The following is a 23,601-nucleotide window of genomic DNA, read 5'->3' on the forward strand; positions in this document are numbered from 1 at the left end:
CCTCAAAGTGTGCACGAAGACAGTACAGCGGCAGTATCGACCGACGCGCAGCGGATGTCGATGCGACAGCGTACTGTCTGAGTGCATACTTTGAGGTATCTTCGTAATAACCTTATTAGTCCCCGTTCGGACGCAGTCCGAAAACGGGGACTTATGTTTTGCCCTGTGTGCGTCCGTGCGTCCGTGCGTCCGTGCGTCCGTGCGTCCGTGCGTCCGTGATCACCTGTATCTCGAACATGCATGGACCGATTAAGTTCAAACTTCACTCATACATCACACATTATATGGGACATATGCACATGCATTTTTTTCATGATCCGATTAACGATAGCCGAATAGCGGCCATTTTAAGGCCGAAAATGCATCAAAATCGCACATTTTCACCATTCCGGACCCGGATCTCAGTTATGCATGGACGGATTTTGTTCAAATTTGGTACATACATTAAACATAATAGGACCTTGATGCACGTCATTTTTTTTTCGGACCAAGTTCGAAATAGCCAACTGGTGGCCATTTTGTTTTAAAGAATTCAGTTCTGGATCCGTATCCGAGACATGTCTGGATTGATCAAGTTCAAACTTCACACACACAAGGTACATTATGTCACAAATATGTATGTGCATTTGTTTCATGATCTCATTAACGATAGCCGAATAGCGGCCATTTTAAGGCCGAAAATGCATCAAAATCGCACATTTTCACCATTCCGGACCCGGATCTCAGTTATGCATGGACGGATTTTGTTCAAATTTGGTACATACATTAAACATAATAGGACCTTGATGCACGTCATTTTTTTTTTTGGATCGGGTTCGAAATGGCCGACTGGCGGCCATTTTGTTTTAAAGAATTCAGTTCTGGATCCGTATCTGAGACATGCTTGGATTGATCGAGTTCAAACTTCACACACACAAGGTACATCATGTCACAAATATGTATGTGCATTTGTTTCATGATCTCATTAACGATAGCCAAATGGCGGCCGCTTTAAGGCCGAAAATGCATTGAAATCGCACATTTTCACCATTCCGGACCCGGATCTCTGTTATGCATGGACGGATTTCATTCAAATTTGGTACATACATTAAACATAATAGGACCTTGATGCACGTCATTTTTTTTTTCGGATCAAGTTCGAAATAGCCGACTGGCGGTCATTTTGTTTTAAAGAATTCAGTTCTGGATCCGTATCCGAGACATGTCTGGATTGATCAAGTTCAAACTTCACACACACAAGGTACATCATGTCACAAATATGTATGTGCATTTGTTTCATGATCTCATTAACGATAGCCAAATGGGGGCCGCTTTAAGGCCGAAAATGCATTGAAATCGCACATTTTCACCATTCCGGACCCGTATCTCAGTTATGCATCGATGGATTTTGTTCAAATTTGGTACATACATTAAACATAATAGGACCTTGATGCACGTCTTTTTTTTTTTCGAATCAAGTTCGAAATGGCCGACTGGCGGCCATTTTGTTAAAGAATTCAGTTCTGGATTCGTATCCAAGACATGTCTGGATTGATCAAGTTCAAACTTCACACACACATGGTACATCATGTCACAAATAGATATGTGCATTTGTTTCATGATCTGCTTAACAATAGCGGAATGATGGCCATTTTAAGGCCGAAAATGCATCAAAATCACGTATTTTCACAATTTCAGAACCGGATCTCAGTCATGCATGGATGGATTTTGTTCAGATTTAGCACAATGTGTTGTACATATGCAGGTGCATTTCGGTCATGATCTGCTTTGAATGTATATGTCACTCAAATATGAACGGAACGGGGACGTGTCATTGACAATGACTTGTTATTATACATCTTTTCCTACCAAGGATACATCATAGGAATGCCGAAATCTAAAACGTTTAGAACAGAATCAGCGAACTTCTTTGTATGGAGTCCGGTTGAATTCTGGTGGCACCCATGTTTGTTTTTATTATTAGAGGATGCTTACGCGCGTAATAATTCCATATTTGGAATTCGCATTTCCTAATATGGTAGGATGAAAATACCCTGTAAAATACCGCAAAATTACGGCACGCTATGCCGTTACGGTGACAGATGTATAATAATAGGAGTTAACATTTGTTTGTCTATCATTTGTATATACACATGTTTTGTATATTAATAGAGCTGTGCTAAACTATAACAGAATGTATGGTATTCATGCTTTGAAAATGCAATGTTGGTTGCAGCCCTTACAAAAAAAAAAAGTCTACATCTCTTTTCTGTTGTTATAGATTGAAAGTGTAACTTAAAACACAGTGTTGGGAAAATCCTTTGGAAGTCTTTGGATGTTTTGAGGTCTGGAAAGTCTTTGAGTTGTCCTTAAATTTCTTCATAGTTATTAATTCATTTTAGAAAGGCCCGTTTTCTCCAGGCAACTACCATATCCTCAGAACTTTGATGAGCTTTGGTGATGATGTTTGCCTTAATTACATTGTATGGGTCAAAATGTCTTGGGGGAAAAATGCAAGAAAGTTTATGGAAAAGTCTTGGAAATTATTTGGCTCTTGGTGCTATGGACCCTGGATTAGCACTGTGCACTGTACAACTTGTGTTAAGAGCTGTAGGCCTTTTGGTGTACCCAGCCTCTCGGGGTTTAAATTTCAACTTAGGCTGTTGACAGTTTCTCTGGCCTAATGGTTTGTTTCAACTATTGATTTAATCAAATACTGCAATGTGTTTGTGAAATGAAAAAGGCATTTCAAGCAAGAGTCTCACTGCAGCCACATTGCAGCATTATTTTAGCTGAAAAAATAACCAGAGGTACTGTCCACTTCAAATCTTATAGAGGAGTATCCAATACTAGGTGTACATGATTTCACTATTTGAAAATGAATGAAAGATATTGAAAAATGAAAAACATTCTTTTGCAAATATTTCTACCAATGCAAGCTGTTTGTAGTTGATGACTGCTTTGCTGAGAATCAACACTGTGCATGCCAAGACAAGTTGTAATCATCTTTACCTGTGATGTCCAAACTGGTCATTTAACAGGTGTATTTAGTACCGGTATATGCAAGTAATATAGCAAAGTTAATTTCTCTATTATTGAAAAAATGTGATTTATAGCATTCTTCATAAAAGTTTGCAGACACCTTGAGAATTAATGTTCATGATTTCACTCTTTGAAAACAAAGTTTTAGCAAATTTTTTTTCGCGGTAACCCGATTTACGCAGTAACTCGGCTTTCGCCATTTATACACTCCAATTTCATTTATTTTATTGAAAAACCAACAAAAAATAAACAAGGGACTATATGCAAGTCTATATGTAACCCAGCATGTGAACATGTGTGGCCGCTTTATTAGCTACACTAGAATTCAGCCACTATCGTACAAATGTAACTATTCATATGTTGAATTATTCATAAATTATTCAATAACACACATAAATTACAGTATTGAAAGCACATTTTCTGTTGGAATCTACTTGTGTAAAGAATGGCAAAATGTAGGTTGTTGAAATTAATGAGCTGCTGTCACATGATGCGTGTGGTTTTGTGAAAAAGTAAATGCAACAATGAAATATCATGCTAGACAGTTGTTTGATGTTGAATGATCAAGAATGCCAGTAATGCCCCCTCCCCCAATTCAGCTAAGGAGACTTTTGCAACATTGTTAAATTTTGTCTGAATATTTACATTTACATCAAAATGTATGTTGATAAACTTACACTAAATCAAAAACTGGTGAAAAGTGTATCAAAACACAACATGTGATGTGTCTTCCCATATACAAAATACAATGAACTCGTTTAATCAGTTGTTTTATCACGTTTGTTAGGGGGTTCATGATTGGCTGCCATGAACCATACAAATGAAGCTAATATGGATTGTGGGTGAAAATACTCTTTATACTGATGCAAGCTGTAGTTACTATAGTCATATAGCGGTCACATGTGTATATGATAAGTACTGTACAATAAAAAGTTACATTTCCGAAATAAATTTGTATGTGCACTAAAATGGCCGCCACTCCGCCATCTTGAATTGAAATGTGTAAGATTATTTATGAACAGCATACATCCAGGGCTTGAGATATGGTTCCAGGTCCACATTATTCAATTCAATTTCAGAAATATTGCATGCATCGAGGTCCCACGATGTTCAATGTATGTATCAAAGTTGAATGAATTCTGTCCAGATAATGAGATCTGATCCTGCAATGGCAGAAATGCTTGATTTTTATTTTCAGCACTGAAATGGATTTAGAAATGGACAATTAATGAATGTGGTCCATGCCCGGGTATGTTAAAAATGGTGTGTGAAGTTTTGAAGCATGTATGTATGAGCCCAGTAGCTGTTTAAAAAGAATTGAGTAATGCCAACTACGGTAATGACAGCTCGTACTTATTTTTTAAACTGTCTTTTATAGTAAAACAGTTATGAATGTATTTACTTAATGCAATTATAATTTCCTGTTATGGAACAGACCTATATGTTAGTCGTTATTACTGCGGAGACTTACAAAGTTAATGGACCTCTAAATAATCACACTTTTAGATTTTGCACAAAAGCAATCACTTACCAAAAATGACAGAAATATTCATCAAGAAATCTGAGGCAGGCCTACTTGACGTGCCTATATGTATAATATCAAAGCACTGGTAGTATGTTTTATAGGAGTAATTATGGATGGGTTTGATGTTTTAGAGAGGTAATAATTTGATTGGATTAGATATTTCATGAAGGTAATCCAAATGGGTTAATTGTTTCGTGGGTGATCCTAATATAGACATATTTCAGAAAAGTCTTGATACATATAGTTAATACTCTGGGGTTTCCAAATACTCTTCAAACCTTTATTTAGGTACAACAAGACGATCATTTGTAAGATAAACACAACATAAATGAAATCAGTCTTTTTGTTTATTAGAAACCAATACAATTACAGAATGGCACAATTGTTAAAACTGGAAGATATGGGAATTGCCATAAAAGCAGTATTGTTTTAAATGTATGGCAAATGTAGTTGGACAGTTATAAAAACAAGCAGCTCTAAACCATTATTAAAGCTATGGCTCAAGCATATTATTCATAAATACAATTCACAAATTTAACAATGTACATTTATGCTAATAGAACAAATACAAGTTTACCTCAAATATTATTTATCTGGACAGTAAATCTTGAAGGTAGTACATGTTTATTATAGCAAGTACGGGCATGCATACAACTATTCTGTTTCACAAACAAAAATGGTAACTACACATTTATGAACAAATATTACAATATGCAAGTGACAGGGTTTGGTTCATCAATCTTGGTTTCCATAGTTACAAATCTCAGGCATATTACACGGAAAATGAAGTTTTGATAAACTGACAATTGAAATGATTTTGCAATTTTGTTCAGATCAATAATGTCACTTCTATACACTTCTCAGAATAATAATACCTGGGTTAGGTGGGTTAGAACACAATAAGGCTTCCCAATGTGAAGTGACTTCCACTATTCTGGTTATTCAATCCCACAATGCAAGACTGAAAACTAAAGATGGAGATTTTAAAAGCTGATAAAGGCATTGTACAGTTTCATGTTCCACATTCAGTAAAGCCGATGTCACCTCTCCAATTTGTATATATATATATATTAACCATAATGTGCAAGGACTAATGGGGGGGGGTACGTTTAATACATTAATAAAGATCATGAATTAAGAAATGAACAAAGATTGTTTTTTTTTAATTTATTACCAGTAAAATTATAGAATATATTGAATCAAAATATTACTGTCCAGTTCTTGAAAATAAACAGTTTATAAATGAGTGTGTGTACATTGACAACAACTTTGTACTGAAAGCAAGTATAGATATTAGACTTGCATACTACACATTGTAAATTTGTGATACACCTGGGATACTTGGTGTAGAATAGGGGTATGTTACCATTTCATAATACAGTCTACCTTTTGAAAGACAGTTATGATAATTTAGGCATGTATTGATATAATGCTGAAGGAAAAACACCACAGATGTCATGGAGTCCATGATCAAATGTTGCGTGAACAATCAATGTATTTTACACATGCTGTATATAAGACACAGTACCGCGATTGGGTAGAATGAGAAAGATTCGACGGCGATAAATCCAAAATGGCGTCCTACATGAAAACATACATCTATTCCACACCATCGCAACTTTCTTTTTGGAAAAGTTAATTAACATACAAGAAAAACAAAAATAATAGCACAACAAAATTTTACATCATTGTTTTAAGGCAGGTTATTCAATTCCCAAATACAATAAAAAAAATATGCACATAAATTAGAATCACAGATGAAGTACATTTACGATTCTGTAATTCAGAAAGGAACAAAGCAGATACCTTTGTCAGGAGGCTAAAGTTGACTGCAGAGACATTTACTTTATCACAGCATTAGAATGATAAGAGCAGGGCGATCAACAAGTCAGAAAAATTATTTTTTTAGAGATTTGTAGATTAAATTCTTTCTCTTTCCAGAAAGACGGAGCATCTTTAGAGAGAAGTAAAATCTCTACCGGAAATAACTTAATTATATGCACATTCATTTACATAATTATATGCACATTCATTTACATAAGTCATGTGGCTCATTTTTTAATGTATCCATTAAGAGATGAACTAGCACTTCCAATGTGTAACAGTTGCAACTGTTAAGTTTAAGTAACTCTGACCTTCCAGCTCTAATAAAAACAAGCAAAATGGAAAATAATTATATATTAAAATAAACAATTTATCAGAACTTGCCACCAAAACACATAGCAACAAGACATCTCTCTATCTGAACTCACAATGTTGTCATGGAAACTGCATGTAATTTGTGGCAGAAACATTTTTTTTCAAATACACAATTCATGGACCAAGTTATAAATGTGAAATAGGTATAAGACAGGAAAAAATTAATATTTGACTAACACTATTATAACTGGAATCACATATAAATGATTGACTGGACTTGTATGTACATTTTTAGTGACACCAAAATTATATTAAATATCTGTACATTGCGTTGGAAGGCATGCAAGCACAGATCCATTTGTATTTTTCAAGTGCACACACAGCGCCCTCTGGTGTCCAACTATGAAGATCTACCATCCATCCATGTTTAACAGAGACCAACTCTGACACTGAAACTATCACAAGTACACACTATGATTAAGCCCAAGTTTAAATTTGTATTTACAAATTTCCTGATCATGTCAGTGAGTCACTTGTATTTACATATGGTACTTGTACGTAATTTCATGATTATTCACAATTAATATAGTGGTGTTTCTGATAACCGAAAACCTTTGCTACTGTGAACTGTTCAATTCAATTTTTAAATTGAAAAAAAAAAAAAAAAAAAAAATGTAAGGAAAAAAAAAATCTTGATGTTGACTCCCTAGTTATGTAATTTTTCTGTTTAAGCTACTTACTCCCTAGGCATGAAATAATAAATGTTTTTTTCTCTGTGATCTATTTACATTATGTAAAGGAATAAATCACCATCTTCTCTCTGCACTGTAAGTAAAAATTAGTACAGAAAAATATCCGATTCTAACCACCATTTTATCTTTTCCAGCTCTCTCCAAACCCCGGCAGATGCCAGAACACTGAATACACAACAGTTTTGCACATGAATTTTATATATACCCCATATTCACTACAAATAGTTCAGCCTGATTAAACCTAATTCACTTAAATTGTAATTTTACTATAATTTGTACATATTGACATGAACAGCGCCCTCTGGGACAAAATGAGTTTAATTAATTCAATGAAAGGTACATTGGGCAATCATGTATATTTGTCTGCTTTTAGTGCATGTTATACAAATGAGAAACAAGTGGGAGAAATCTAAATAATATAGTCTGCTTGTTTCCATGTTGAAAAACAGGTCAAAAGCCAGACAACTAGGGACTGCATCTTAAATAGGCCGCCTAGCTACACTAATAAAATGTACATGATTTTCAAATATGTACAAAAGTGACCATTTGGACAAGTAACCCCCCCCCCCCCCCAAGTATTTAAAGTAAATATTTATATTCAACAAAACAGGTCAGTAATGCTTGGTAATACAGCTACAAATTGTCTCAAGTTGTATGATATTACAGGAGAGTAAAAACTAACCAATTTGTTTTATATCTTATATTTAATAGTTAAAGAATCCTGATATCCTCTATTCTGTGAAACGGTTTTGACTAAAAAATGTGATCTTTTTTTTAGGGTGCTTTCACAGAATTCAATATTGCTCATTAGAATATTTCCCTGTTTATTTCCATAAACTTAGGTAGTTCATGGGCCCTGACAGCCAATCATATTGCTTGATTATCAACATGAACACCTAGTTATTCAATTTTCAGTCTACCATCTACATATATATTATGGCAGTCCATATTTAAACAATTAACATCATTTTTACAATTTTTATATAGAAAAATACCAAATAAGTCAATTTAAAGGCACAATTTGCGGAAAGTTTGGAAAAAAAAATCTATTTATACATTTCCAGCCACTCTCAATTTATTTTAAGCTGATGAAATATGATCAATAAATTTATTGTTAATCCAGATGGTTGACAGTCATGGTGAAGTTATTTACAGAATGAATTAAATGTTCATTGAGAAATGGCAGACTCTCATACAAATACAATGCACATTTACAGGGCAGCATGGGTAGGGAAGGGACAGTTAGGATTACGGTAATCTGTTGTCTGACCATTTTCCAGTGGACAAATCTGCGTAAATTTCATTTTCAAAATTTGAAGCCTGTTAATACTTTATTAATACAATTTATTGAGAGTGACCAGAACCCTCAGCCTCATTGTAAAGACAACATCCACTGCACACCCGAGAACCATTTCCAATCCGAGTTGAGAAACAGAAAATTGAAACATGCACCGATCTCCCTGCCTTTAAATTAGTATTTCAATTTTAAATTCAATGTACATATACATGCTGTAATGGTTTGTAGAAGAGTTGTAAAATGCTTTAAACTCAATAAAGTTAATCTTACCATAAACCCAAACTCCTGTGTACACCCCATCCCCTTGAAATATCACTTTCCCATAATGCATCAGCATTTTCTTTTAATATACAATCTGAATTACCCAGTCCCCTATAAAATACAATTAACCACAATGCAATGTTATATCCTTTCAAACGCACCAAAGCTTGTCATTGGTTTGTTGTGCAATGCCGTGGAACGCATTAGGCTTCCTTCTGAGTGCGTACTGTAATGGCTCTTAACGGATTCTGTGTCGTCGTTATTCATATGCATGTTCATAATTGGTGGGGGTGGGCCACGCCACTGTCTGATAGGTGAGTTAGCCACTGTCAAGTTATACTAGAAAAAAATAAATAGTTATAGTGAATAGTACAGAAAGCAAGTGTTCCTTTTTAAAATGTTGTTTTTCTTTTCTCCTGTAGTATTTTACCACAAAATATAGTGTACTGGTAGACTAAAATGATTGCAATGACGCAATAATAGATACTTTTAATTATTTCTCAATTATTCAAGTAATTAAAGTAACCACATGTTACAGTAGATGTGCATATTTGACATATTGGTCAGAATAAATTATATTTCAAACCAAGTTCCCTTATTTATGTAATTTTTTAGTTTCAAATGGTCACTTTTTTGGAAATATACAAAGAACTGCCGACACAATGATGTCCACTTACCGTGGTTGCCAGATAATAACAGTTTGTAATAACCCTTGATATGGCCGCCATGAGATTCTTTGTTTCATTAATGGTACTATCAACCTAAGGAAATAAACAAATAACAAATATATAAGGACAGCTGTGTACTGGGGTAAAGATGAAAAAGAGATAACTTTCAAGTTAATAATCTGCTCTATGACAATGTTTCTGCCACAATTGTTGCATAGCACACCCTTTGGATATTACATCGGCAAAATAAAGGATATTTTAATGGTCTAGGATACAATAAATACAATTTTTGGTTTACATGTGCTTCCAGTGGAGATGCATTTCTACTAACCCAAATATTGTATATCAAATGAAATCTATATCAAAGCAGCAGAATCGCTATTGACAATACCTTTGTGAATGTGGCTATCTTTCCTGTGGTAGGTGACTTGGTTGTAAAGTGAAGCTGCTGACAATACGTCGGTATCTTCTCTAAGCTGGACATTAGTTCTATCGTGTGACTGCCCTCTGGCACTTGGAATGAGAAATCTTTCACTGTTCTGTATAATTTGTTGCCTTCTTCTGCAAAGTACTGTTACAGTAATAAAACCACAGTTATCCACAATGCAACTTTAAAGCAAACGTTGTAAAATACCAGTTCTACAGATCTGATATATTATTATTTTAAAGAAACCTTAAAAAAATGAACTCCTGTGTGCTGAGGGATAGAATTGGAGGCATGATATAGTTATGATTAGGAAATTAAAACCAGCCTATTAATTAAGAAGTCTGTAATAAGCAGAGATTTCAAACAAAACTAATCATGTGCGTTTCCTCGCATAATCAAATACTCCAAGCTGATTGGAGGAGAGCCGGTCACATGCAATACGCGAACATTCCTCTAATGGAATCTTCATGAACCACATAAACACACCATGCTGACTGTCGCACATTTCGTGTGAATTTGGACACTGAAGTGGCAAATGTTCAAAGTCCAAGTACGGACAGGTTCGACAACTCGATTACTATGACAATTTTGTCATTACAGATGCAGAAAACCACAAAGACGATCACTTGTGCAACGTGGGCCAATGACAATATTGTGTCAGCATTAATTGCTGGTAACACAATACACAACCTGAATATGTAAGGAAACGAGCAACCGATGCATGTCGGTGATAAAATTCAAATTCACACATGATTTGTACAAATAAACTTCTGAATTCAATCTTCATATTCATATTCAAGCAGTTAATAATTGATAATATATAAAATACACATTCAAATCTGATAAGGGGTATTTGAGATGTAATGAAAAGCTAATAATTGGATACTGAGAAATACTTTATTTTAGCTGGAATTAATTTTCGCTAAAATAACATTTTGGGTGTTTTGTATGGATTTTAGTTTAATGTAAAATATTTGAAAAAAAGAATATTCGCTTAATTTTATTTTCACTGAATCATTCCTTCAGCGAAAATTAATTTTTAGCGAAAAGTATTTTCCAGTAATATACATTGAGTAAAGTAGAATATAAATATTTAAACAAATTAAATGTGTTGAGTGGTTCTTAAGGTACATACATCAATAGAGAAGCTGTAAATTGCTTAATCATTATGCAAATTAAGTAATTAATATTCATAGCTTCAACCAAAATCTAATCAGACAGGTCACATATGTAAAAAACTATTTTTGAAATCCTTTGCTTGACATATGCCTGACATATATATAGTGCACTGTGCTTATCAGTCAGAGTGTGCAATCAATAGTAATTCATGGGCAAACTTTGTTAGCAAACTACTTGAAATAACTTGATTAAATGAAACGGATCATAATGCTAACATTTTTAGAAACAATCTTAAAAGAATTTACTATGAAAAAATAAACATAATAAACTACGTATTTACAATAAATACAAATCAGATTATGAATTTGAACCATTTCTGAATAAAATTAATAATTTAAATCACAGTAAGTGTAACCAAATACATTATCAATTGAAAAATTAAGATACCAAAAAATACCCTCAGAGCAAAGATTTTGCACACTGTGTTCTGATCAGTCTGTTGGTGATGAAATGCATGTTCTTTTTTGACTGCAAACTGGATGAAATTGTAAAGGCACGTAGCTACTTTTGGAATACTCTATCATTATACATTGATAATATTTTAAAATTATCAAAAAATATGTTTGTGCATATTATGGGAATAAAAGACAGTTTCATTGCCAATAGTCTAGGAAAGTTTATTAACATAATTTTACAATGTAATATACCTAATAGTTGTTAACTTGTTAGTGTTATCTGTTTTAACATTTTATTTTATTTTTAATATCTGTATTTCTTGTTATTGTGTTGTTGTTTTTGTTTTTTGTGTATGATTATTGACCATGGTTAATGTATTTCCAATTCATTAATTTGAGTCAAATAAAATATACTATACTATACTACTATAAAAAAGTTGCCTAATTCATGTATTAGAGTGCATTGCAATAAGGAAAGTACATTCGATTAACTACATTGAATATGACTGTGTTCATATACCTCAGCTTGTGTGAAAAGGTCCTGTGTTGTCTTCAAAGGTCCTTCACCTCTAGTAAATAAATACATAGAATACGCCATACTGGACATATTCTTGGTTCTCTTCACAATATCATTCTCAGTATCTTCCCATTTATCAGCGTCTGCATCTAACTCTGATGTCATCAGTTTCATTTCCAGCCCTGCCTTGGCAATTTTAGCTTGTTCCTGGTGGTGAGGTCAACAAGAGGTTGAATCCAGACAGTTTTTTATTGGCTTGTTCATTTAGGTAAAACGATTGAATAAACTATGAGGAATCCTCAAAATGCAAGAAAACTAGCTTTTCATAAAACTACCAGTATGTACTCTAAACACATTTTAATCTTTTATATAACCGTGACAAACATAATCTAAATTGAATTGCATGACATTCTAGCCTCATTCTGAGGGAAAGGAAAGAGCGCCCTCTACACTTAAACTGAAATAGAGATTTAAAGTCAATTCACCTCTGGGTCCAGCTTCACAGGCTTGACTGAGACTGACTTCAAAGTCGTTCCATGTTTCTGTAAAGAGTCAAATATTAAATATACACAGTGAACAACAGTAATTATCTGGGGGTGGTGTTAAACCAAACCAGTTAAGCATAAAATTAGAAAATTTCAGATTAGCCTTATTTCAAGAGATAATAGCAGATCAGAGATTGACACCAATCTCACAGATGTGAACAATAAGGAGCAACAATTGTTAAAAAAAGATTTTGTTGAAACAAGTAAGGAAACATTTCAGAAACCAGTAGAGAAAGAAGAGTTACAGAAACACCATAGATATTAGAAACATTCACTTGATGATTAAAAGACTTGTAAAATGGTTAGCATTATGATTGAACACTTCACAGGTAATTAATACTATTTGGATTATAATGTAAAATGATAACATTGACTGCAGTACGCAAAGAGCACAGTATAATGTAAACAACTTCAGTGATGGTATGTGTTTTTTCTATACCTTACTGTACCAGTTTTATTTAAATAAGTGACACTATCAGAGCACCTTACAAGAAGATAATTACATTGCCAAAGACACCTTTGAACATTATCATTAATTTTAAAATTACCATAGGTTATGAATATCAATAAATAATACACTACGCAGGTGCAGAGATGTAGATTTGTTTTTTAAGTAGCCTGTATTTTATTCAGTAAAGGTGGTCATTTTAATTGGCTCCCGTCTGGTTCATTTTCACATCTCTGTAAATGCATTTTTGATGATAAAATTACTGAGGATTGATTTCCATGACCACTTTCATGACAAAATAAACCGTAGATGAAAACTGTCACTGAGATCTCGTTGACGGCAAGAGTGCAAATAGACTTGTTTTGGCCCCTCAAATAGCGTACTTTTCTCCCCCGTCATCAAGTCAACTATTCCAAAAATCATGGTTACATAAACCAGGAAAACGGTGGACACAATGGAATGCAGTTTGAGGAGCGAATACAAGTAATGTGGCACTCCCACTCTCAATGAATTCTCAATTTCTTTCAGAAGTCCCGTAACCTTTTCTACATAAAGGTGTTAAATGTTCACTCCTTCACATGTACATGTCATGTATGTTCCACAGATCTTGTAAAGAATGTTAGTGCAAGGGTAGAGAGAAAGATGGAAAAAACACTAGAATTAAAGGTATAAAACTACAGTTTACAGGTCTTCAGTACTTACTGAACCGTTAGGACTCTGTGCGGTTTATAATAAAGTTACGAACAAGTGTTGTGGGTGTTTTGTAAGGCAAATAACAGAAAAGAAAAGTTAGTCATTCAAAATAAACGTTTTTGTCTAAAAACGAAAAAAAAAACACAATTATGAGAGGAATAAACAGGCATTGACAGTGTAAAATATAGAATAAATTTTTGAACAGATTTGATTATTAAAAGATGATGTAAAAATAGGAAAGAATCAATAAGTGCAAGTGAAGATGATTTTAGAAAGAAAGTGTGTGATAAAATCATGTTTGTAACTTTGTTATTGCTTTCCCATGTATCATTTCTGATTATATATTGGCGGTCAAGAGATCTAATTGAAAATGCTCCATCACTACCAGACTCTTAGGACAGTTGTATCCTTATTTAAGTAACAACAAGTAATTGAATCACACAGCACCAGCAAATTATCAAGTTTTGTAACATAAGCTTAAGCTTGTACTATGAATCTAGAATGGTTCAACCTTCTTTTCAGTAGCACAGAGATTACCCTGGGTGATTTAGTTTATGCATATTCTGAAAAATAACAATAGTTTGACCCAGATTTATGGACCAACAATGAGATTACCCTGGGTAATTAAACCTACGCATGTACCAATACTAGAACAAGTCTGGATAACAAAGTCTATGCATACACTAAGCCGTTGGATTGGTTTGGCTGTCTTTTCAGTAGCAACAATCCTGAGATTACCCAGGGTAACTAAGCCTGTGCATATACCAACACTATAATGGTAAGACCCTTTTTTTCACCATTACTAATACTAAGATTAGTCTGGCTAACAAAGTCCATGCATACACTAAGCCCCTAGAATGGTTTGACGCCTTTCTGAAACAACAATACCAAGATTACCCAGGGTAACTAAAGCCTGTGCATATACCAAGACTATAATGGTAAGACCCTTTTTTTCACCATTACTAATACTAAGATTAGTCTGGCTAACAAAGTCCATGCATACACTAACCCCATAGAATGGTTTGACGCCTTTCTGAAACAACAATCCTGAGATTACCCAGGGTAACTAAGCCTGTGCATATATCAAGACTATAATGGTAAGACCCTTTTTTTCACCATTACTAATACTAAGATTAGTCTGGCTAACAAAGTCCATGCATACACTAAGCCCCTAGAATGGTTTGACGCCTTTCTGAAACAACAATCCTGAGATTACCCAGGGTAACTAAGCCTGTGCATATACCAAGACTATAATGGTAAGACCCTTTTTTTCACCATTACTAATACTAAGATTAGCCTGGCTAACAAAGTCCATGCATACACTAAGCCCCTAGAATGGTTTGACGCCTTTCTGAAACAACAATCCTGAGATTACCCAGGGTAACTAAGCCTGTGCATATACCAAGACTATAATGGTAAGACCCTTTTTTTCACCATTACTAATACTAAGATTAGCCTGGCTAACAAAGTCCATGCATACACTAAGCCCATAGAATGGTTTGACGCCTTTCTGAAACAACAATCCTGAGATTACCCAGGGTAACTAAGCCTGTGCATGGGTGACTTGATTCTTTTTCAGAAGGAAAATAACCCTGGGTACTGGAGCTTACATGTAGTATAAACACTGCATGCAAAGATGGTTTTAAAATCAGTTTGAGAAATTTTCTCACTAACGTCACACAAGGGAAAGCAACACTATATTCAACATGGTTGAAATGAAATGCATGCGAGTAAAACTGAACTAAATGCATCAACATTTTTATAAGGAATTATTATTATGTAACAAAATAAAGAATATATAAATTTGAAAATGATAAAACCTGAACTAAATTGTGGATAAAATTAAAACTATTGCAAAAAAAACAAACAAGCAGCCTCTCGGCTGAGATAGCTCCGCTGTTATCAATGCACATTTCAATTAAAGAACAGAAGATATCATTAGAAAATGAACAATATGTATAGTATCAAAACAATCAGACTTGCGGTTTTCAACAAGAAGTGGAAAATATCACTTTTTACCAAAAATTACAAAAATTTAAACCAAAATTAGAGAATTGAAGATATCATTACAAAATAAACAAATCTGAGAGAGATCCACATGTAGTACCTATATATGTAATATCAAAGCAATTGGACTTGGGGTTTTTAACAAGAAGTTGAAAATATCACTTTTTACCAAAAATGACAAAAATATTCACCAAAATTAGAGAATTGAAGATATCATCACAAAATAAACAAATCTGAGAGAGGTCCACATGTAGTACCTATATATGTAATATCAAAGCAATTGGATTTGCGGTTTTCAACAAGAAGTCGAAAATATCACTTTTTACCAAAAATGACAAAAATATTCACCAAAATTAGAGAATTGAAGATATCACCATGAAATGAACAAATCTAAGAGAGGTCTACCCAAAGTACATATACACCAAGTATCAAAGCATTCAGGCTTGTAGTTTTCAAGAAGAAGTCGAAAAAGTAAAACATTGACATGGACGACGACGGACAATCACTTATATGATAAGCTCCGCTCGACAAAGTCGACAGCGGAGCTAAAAAACCAACAAACACAAAACTGCTTTGTTATGTGCTTTTTAGTTGCTTGTCTCGGTACTACATGTACTGTATTGTGATTTATTCTATGTTTATTCCATACATATGGAAGAGGGGCAATCAAAAACCAAAATTCAGCCATTGGTTAACATGGCATTCTAGAAATGGACATCCTTGTCTCACTTTCATGCACATGGCCAAGAGCTCTTAACTATTGTACAGGAAAATATTCCAAGAACATTCTCCTCTGTAAAAGGGTATGGATATTTGGTTTAAATTTGTATGCACTTTGCAGGAAATATTGTCTTAATAATTTAGACCACTTGAAGAGAACTGAGGCAAACACAACTTGTATTGTTTTCACCACAATGAAACTCGGTCCTACTAACAAGACATATTGACCAGGTACTTTAGTAACGACCTTCATGGAAATGTGTTTTTTATTGGCAATTAAGAGTTACAGCATTGTTACCTAACACCACAACATCCCCCAGAAAGTTACACACTATATGAATTTGACTAATTTAAATTCACGCTGGTTGTCAATCGGACAGAACAATCAACACAATAAATTAGAAATATTTCCATTTAAGTTGCATGGATATACATGTATATATATATATATACAGTCAGAAAAACCATAAGCAACCATTCGTAAAATATTCTCTTAGCACCGACCCATGTTGATAATGAGATACAGTACAATAATGAAGTCATGGTATTAATTTGACAATAATGACAATTGATATGTGATGCTAAACACCAGAGATAATGTACTGATAAAATATATTTCCAAAGGTGAGCATACAATACAAGTATTTACACCTCTCTTTATGTGATATGATACAAAAAAATTACTGGGTATACAAACACATGTGGCATCTATTATGCAATAATTCCAAAAAGGAAGCCTAGCAGTAAGATTGTTGTTGTTTATTTTACACAATTATAATACGTTTTAAAATGGCATTATTTTACAAATTATAAAATTGATGTATAGATCATGAATTACGTCATCAGCACTGACAAGATGCATCAGAACTTAACATTATTTTGTTATAGTTTTCATCAAGTCACCAAATATTAATTTACATTGTAAAATGTAAAGATCACTGTCAAGTAGATCACTTCATCTTTATTACTTTCTACTTGTATGTCTTCATATAAAAGTAACATACATAATGCTTTGCAAACACTCTACTTGTTTTACTTACCCCTGGCCTAGGTAGTGAAAGATACACTTGCTTTTCACCTGTAAAAAAAGAAATAATCTCAATTAAGTAATTGCATCATATAGCCCCAGTGAATTGTCAAGTTCAATAAATATATAACAGTCGGGGCATGTCAGAGATATGGCTCTAAAACAGCATTCACTAAATTAATGGCCACCAGTCAGCCATTCTGAGTTTGATCTGACAAACGAAATGGTGTGCATTATGGTCACATGAAGTTTAATTTTTAATATATAATATGTCCATGCACAACTGAGATCCATTTGCAGAAATGCTTCATTTTAACAAATTTTCAATATTTAAATGGCTCCTATTTGGCAGTCTGGAATTGGATTGTCAAATGAATTCATGTACATATGTGTGACATGATGTATAATGTTCATCTATGGTTTGAACATGACTACCGGTAGTCAGGGAATGTACGAGATATAGCTCTGGAACAGCATTTGTTAAATAAACTGGCCAACAGTCGGATATTTTGAATCAGACAAGTCATTGTCAATGACACGTCCCCGTTCCGTTCATATTTGAGTGACATATACATTCAAAGCAGATCATGACCGAAATGCACCTGCATATGTACAACACATTGTGCTAAATCTGAACAAAATCCATCCATGCATGACTGAGATCCGGTTCTGGAATTGTGAAAATACGTGATTTTGATGCATTTTCGGCCTTAAAATGGCCATCATTCCGTTATTGTTAAGCAGATCATGAAACAAATGCACATATCTATTTGTGACATGATGTACCATGTGTGTGTGAAGTTTGAACTTGATCAATCCAGACATGTCTTGGATACGGATCCAGAACTGAATTCTTTAACAAAATGGCCGCCAGTCGGCCATTTCGAACTTGATCCGAAAAAAAAAAAGACGTGCATCAATGTCCTATTATGTTTAATGTATGTACCAAATTTGAACAAAATCCATCCATGCATAACTGAGATACGGGTCCGGAATGGTGAAAATGTGCGATTTTGATGCATTTTCGGCCTTAAAATGGCTGCTATTCGGCTATCGTTAATCGAATCATGAAAAAAATGCATGTGCATATGTCCCATATAATGTGTGATGTATGAGTGAAGTTTAAACTTAATCGGTCCATGCATGTTCGAGATACAGGTGATCACGGACGGACGCACGGACGAACGGACGGACGCACACAGGGCAAAACATAAGTCCCCGTTTTCGGACTGCGTCCGAACGGGGACTAAAAAACAAAATGACATGCATCAAGGTCCCATAATGTTGAATATATGCACCAATTCGTTTATACAAGACTACGATCTGGTTCCGGAATAACTAAAAGGCTTGATTTTGATAAATTGTTCAGTACAAAATGGCCGTCATTCAGCCATCTTGAATCGGATTGCTAAATTAATGAACCTGCATATGATTCCCAAATGCATAATCAGTCAAGGCATGTCCGGGATACAGAGACACACACGTACAAACATCAAAACCCAAGTCCTCGTTTTTGGGCTTCATCCAAATTTGAAATAATAATCAGATTATTTACAGAAAACTTGTTACATGAATACTGCATTATTGTGATGTATTTTTCAATTTTCCACTTACATGACTTCCCTTGGCAGACATCATTGATTTCTTTCACCAATACAGAGAGATCGTTGATTTGCTGTTCCCATGCTTCAGAAAAAACATCTAAGTTTTCTTTGGCAATTTTACTAGTAGGATTAATAGCTAGTGTCTGAGCCGCTGATACAGTCTGACAAAGAATAGAATTAGAAAAATTAACATACAAAAAAAATGCATCCAATATTACAGATACCAGTAAATTGATACTGTAACAAAAGTACGCCATATTGTTGACAAGGGAGCGCAATTTATTAAAATGACAGTTTTAACATTTGTGAATAACTTACCTGTGGGCCGAGTAATTTCATATTGTTCTCTGCATGTTCTGCTGATATTTGTAAAGGTGCACTTCCAGATATATGCCTTAATAGTCGACATGCCTGTAGAAAGTTAATACCAGAATAAAAACATGAAAAAACAAGGAATTGAGAATGTCACAGCCCTCTATGTTCTTGTACATAAATACATGATAAATGTATTTGATCAAGTGCATGCACCAGTTCTACACTGAACTGACTTGGACTGTCAGAGTTTAACATGTGGGAGTCTCTAATGACTAGTGCATTGTGCAAAACTTGTGTCATTTGTGGGATTGCAGGAGCTTTATGTTTGGCAGAGTTGTGTTAGTTTCAGTCATAACTATCCCACAATACACTTCGATTTGGAATTGCCATATTATCTATGGCTGCCAGTCAACCATCTTGAATTGTATTGTGACACAAATTAACTGTTGTTGATACGCTGTTGATATAACTGTGAACCAAGTTTTACATTAATTGGACAAAATGTGCAGGAAAAAGGACAAATTTGGTGATTTTTGTCATACAAAATGGCTGCTGGTCAGCCATATTGCCATTGAATCTCAGCAAAATTCAATTGCAGTATATAAAGAATTTATTACCTCTGTATCAAATCTAGATAAACTAAATAATTGTATTCTAAATTTATAAAGCAAAAAAAAGTATTTTTAACAAACAAAATGACCAACCAATTTTTAAAAAGAGCCTCAATATGCCAACTGGTATTACCCATATTCTAAGTTTGAACAGGATTGGTCAGCACAACTTGATAATAGTGTTCTACACATATAAAATGTTGATTTTTCGGCCGATTTGGGTTCAAGTATGGCTGCCAGTTGGCCATTTTGATCTGAACAAAAAAAATCTGGGGCATGTGTATACCATCATGTAGCAAGTTTGGGAAACACCAGTTCATTACCTTCTGAGATAATGTGACAGACATATAAATGAACGAACAGAACCCAATCACATTGCAGCAAAACCATTATTGATAATCCTGATAGAGTTAGAGATAAACTTCATTCATGAATATTTGAAAATTTATTACCTCTTGTAATTGTTCAGAATGTTCTATAAATTTAACAGAATACCCTTCCACTTTGTCCACATCGCCAGCCACTCCACTATTTTTCAACATGCCCAGTATATCATGGTCTTCGTTATTCTGGAAGATTTCGGAAGCTTGATCTAAGGCTGTATCTTGCACCTAGAATGTAAGTTGTCATAGAGAGAATGGTAAGGGGGACATCACTGCTAACAGATGTGTACTAATTATCGCCGTTGACACCCTCAATACCTTTCAATCACAAAAGATTACATAGCTAAAGCTCGTTAACGTCTCAGTTTGTACTCGTTGGTCTGCACAACAGTCAAACTTGCCATCTTTGTTCATACAAGATCCATATCTCGTGCATGCATGGCGCGACGACCACCACCCTATGAGGATACTCAAAAATAAAAGTTATTCACATTTTCCCTTTAATTGTTTTACATAACACAATAAATCCATCTTTATAAATATGCTCATTTAAATTACAATTTATTCGATTATCTTACCTGTTTCTTAAGGTCTAGTGTTATTCTGCACATTTTAATAATGGATTTTTCTAAGTCTTCAGTGGGATGCCGACAATCATTCTTCTCCTGAAATAGAAATAATAACAAACTGAATGCATTTTGAAAACAGTTATTCCGGAGAAATTCAAACATGCCTTGATGAAAATCAAGATGAAGACGAAGATAAATAAGTGATGTGTCATGAAACGACACTGGCAATAATAATGTTAGCAGGTGCTAATGATAATTGGCCAGTTGAAAACATTCCTGGAACAAATGCTGAAAGGCCATATCAGAAATATAACAATTCAACTTACAATTGCTACTCCTAGTTTTGCTAAATTATGTAATTCCATTTTGGCTTTGTCGCAGTAAGACAAAATCTTTTCCCTGTGTTCATGAGAGGTATAGGCAGAATCCGTGAAATCTTGTGTAGTGTCAATAATGTTATGTAAGGCACGAACTAACTTGTCTCTGCTGGAAGAATCAACATGTGTTACCCTTGATGACTCAACAAGATCCTGAAAGCAACCACAAATATAATGATTAAAAGAGTACCCGGTAATTCTATTTATTAAATGTCAGCACTAGCACTTGCAATTTGCACATACAAAAAAAAAATCAGGAGAGACAACAGTGACATTCAATGTCCAGAACTATAGCCTGGCATGAAAACTTAAAAAATAAATAAAGACCGTTGTGGTATGAAAAGAGTGAAAGTCTTTGATTTGATTTTGGATTATTATTTTTCATAGTTCAATGCAGAGATGCCATTTTTCAGTGAGGAATATGACAATGAGATATCATCACTATAATAGATATTAAACATCCTTAAATGTGTATAGTATAGTGTGGACATACCCACATAATGTTATGACACGACTATGATGCAATGACCTTTTGTTTATCCAGTGTATGATATTATTAGTTAAAATAGAATGGGATTGCCTTCAAATGTTCGTGAAACACGCAAAATTGCTTCCCTAGAGATCTTCATTGCATATCACATTAAATGATCACCCTTATCTTATAAACCCTTGGATAAATGCATGATAATATCAACATGTGAATTTTGGAGCAAACTTTTTAAAATTTTGACAGCATATTATGTTTATGCTTTGTTCGTTCATTATCCATATACATGTAAAGTGTTTTGAATGAACTTACTGTGAAATCTTTAAGTATATTATGCATAATAAGATGAGAAGCTGGACCGTTAAGACTTGATGGGTATTCATCTGTCACTATGGACTGTATCATCGCTAATGCTCTTCGCATCTGACTAAACACGCCATCGCGATTCTCCTTGGCAGACTCGCAATCTGGATGACGAAGCGAAGTCTACATGGAGAAAATCATGATAAGATGAATTAAATCAAGGAAGACTGAAAACAGATTTAATGGATGAGTAATTTGAATATTTTAGAACAAATGTCCTATAATGTATAGAACATTTGTTCTAAAACATTCATAAACATACCAATAATTTAAAACAAATGAACATCTGTGTTGCTAAATAGTCCTATATCCGGTACCCATGTTTTGCACATTGCGTAAAACATGCATTCGTTCAAATTGTAGAACACTAATTGTATCAACCCCAAACATTCAAAAGTCAGAGAACACCATCAAACGGAGCACACAAACCGTATTCAACACAGTGAGATATGGTTCCTGTATTACTGGATGTAAACATAGCGGGATATATCACCTTACAAGAAGTCAATAGCATCATGGTAGATTTCTCCAACACAGCTCTTGCTGCACCCATCTTAGCTCTATGTTTCTCATCTTTAAGATCCTGTCAACAGATGACATAAATTCATAAATAAGAAATAAACATAAATGCAAAATAGGAAAAGTCTCAAATCTATTAAATGCATTCCTAATGCACAAAGCTTGGCTCAATCATCCTCAAAATTGAAATAAACATTTTTTTTTCTTATACCAGTAAATCTCCAACATTTGAAAATTTAAACTCATTTGCAAAAACAACATTTTAGGAAAGTTAATGACAATGCACTGATGCTAATTTTGAAATTCTGAAGAATAAAAAACATTTCACAAAATTAATTATACTACTAAGTCAATATATAAGCTGGTATATACCATATAATTCAGTAAAAAATACTTTTCTTTCTATTTTGATATAGATTTGTATCATTATTTACATAACATCCACCATGCAGACTTTCTGCAGCGTTATAATTAGTTGACTATCTAGTGATATTCTACATGTTAGAGGAATGGCACGATCAGAGTGTAACTTAACATGTACATTGACTTTAATGCTAGCATAGCTTGATTTCAAAACTGTCACGATTGTGTAAATGATCAGCTAAACATGTCACATATTAGTAAACACGGGTAAACACTACAGAAAATTAGTTGAAATTATTGATGATATAAAGTATAAGTTTTTATAAAAAGCAAAGTCAGCTGAAAAACAGCTTGAAAATTAAGTTATGCTTCAACAGTACGGTACTGTG

At 34.1% G+C, this 23,601-nt stretch overlaps 1 protein-coding gene across 2 annotated transcripts in view; it reads right to left on the bottom strand.

Moving 5' to 3' along the window:
- Positions 1-4,875: 4,875 nt before the first annotated feature.
- Positions 4,876-23,601, bottom strand: part of LOC100371831 (alpha-catulin-like) — a 108,103-nt gene continuing 89,377 nt past the window's right edge. The window contains exons 5-18 of one of the 2 annotated variants that reach the window (XM_078010873.2): positions 22,824-22,913; positions 22,280-22,453; positions 21,430-21,633; positions 21,113-21,199; positions 20,604-20,762; positions 19,544-19,636; positions 19,236-19,386; positions 17,635-17,672; positions 13,877-13,891; positions 12,667-12,723; positions 12,185-12,388; positions 10,055-10,234; positions 9,673-9,756; positions 4,876-9,334 (exon numbers count right to left, since the gene is read on the bottom strand). In XM_078010873.2, coding sequence (XP_077866999.2) covers positions 9,137-9,334; positions 9,673-9,756; positions 10,055-10,234; positions 12,185-12,388; positions 12,667-12,723; positions 13,877-13,891; positions 17,635-17,672; positions 19,236-19,386; positions 19,544-19,636; positions 20,604-20,762; positions 21,113-21,199; positions 21,430-21,633; positions 22,280-22,453; positions 22,824-22,913 — 1,734 coding nt within the window. In that variant the 3' untranslated portion in view covers positions 4,876-9,136. The remainder of the gene's footprint in view (positions 9,335-9,672; positions 9,757-10,054; positions 10,235-12,184; positions 12,389-12,666; positions 12,724-13,876; positions 13,892-17,634; positions 17,673-19,235; positions 19,387-19,543; positions 19,637-20,603; positions 20,763-21,112; positions 21,200-21,429; positions 21,634-22,279; positions 22,454-22,823; positions 22,914-23,601) is intronic. The other variant, XM_085495493.1, reaches the window with a different exon arrangement.

Source organism: Saccoglossus kowalevskii, chromosome 22 (genome assembly GCF_978046115.1).
Source record: "Saccoglossus kowalevskii chromosome 22, keSacKowa6.1, whole genome shotgun sequence".
Lineage (NCBI taxonomy): Eukaryota > Metazoa > Hemichordata > Enteropneusta > Harrimaniidae > Saccoglossus > Saccoglossus kowalevskii.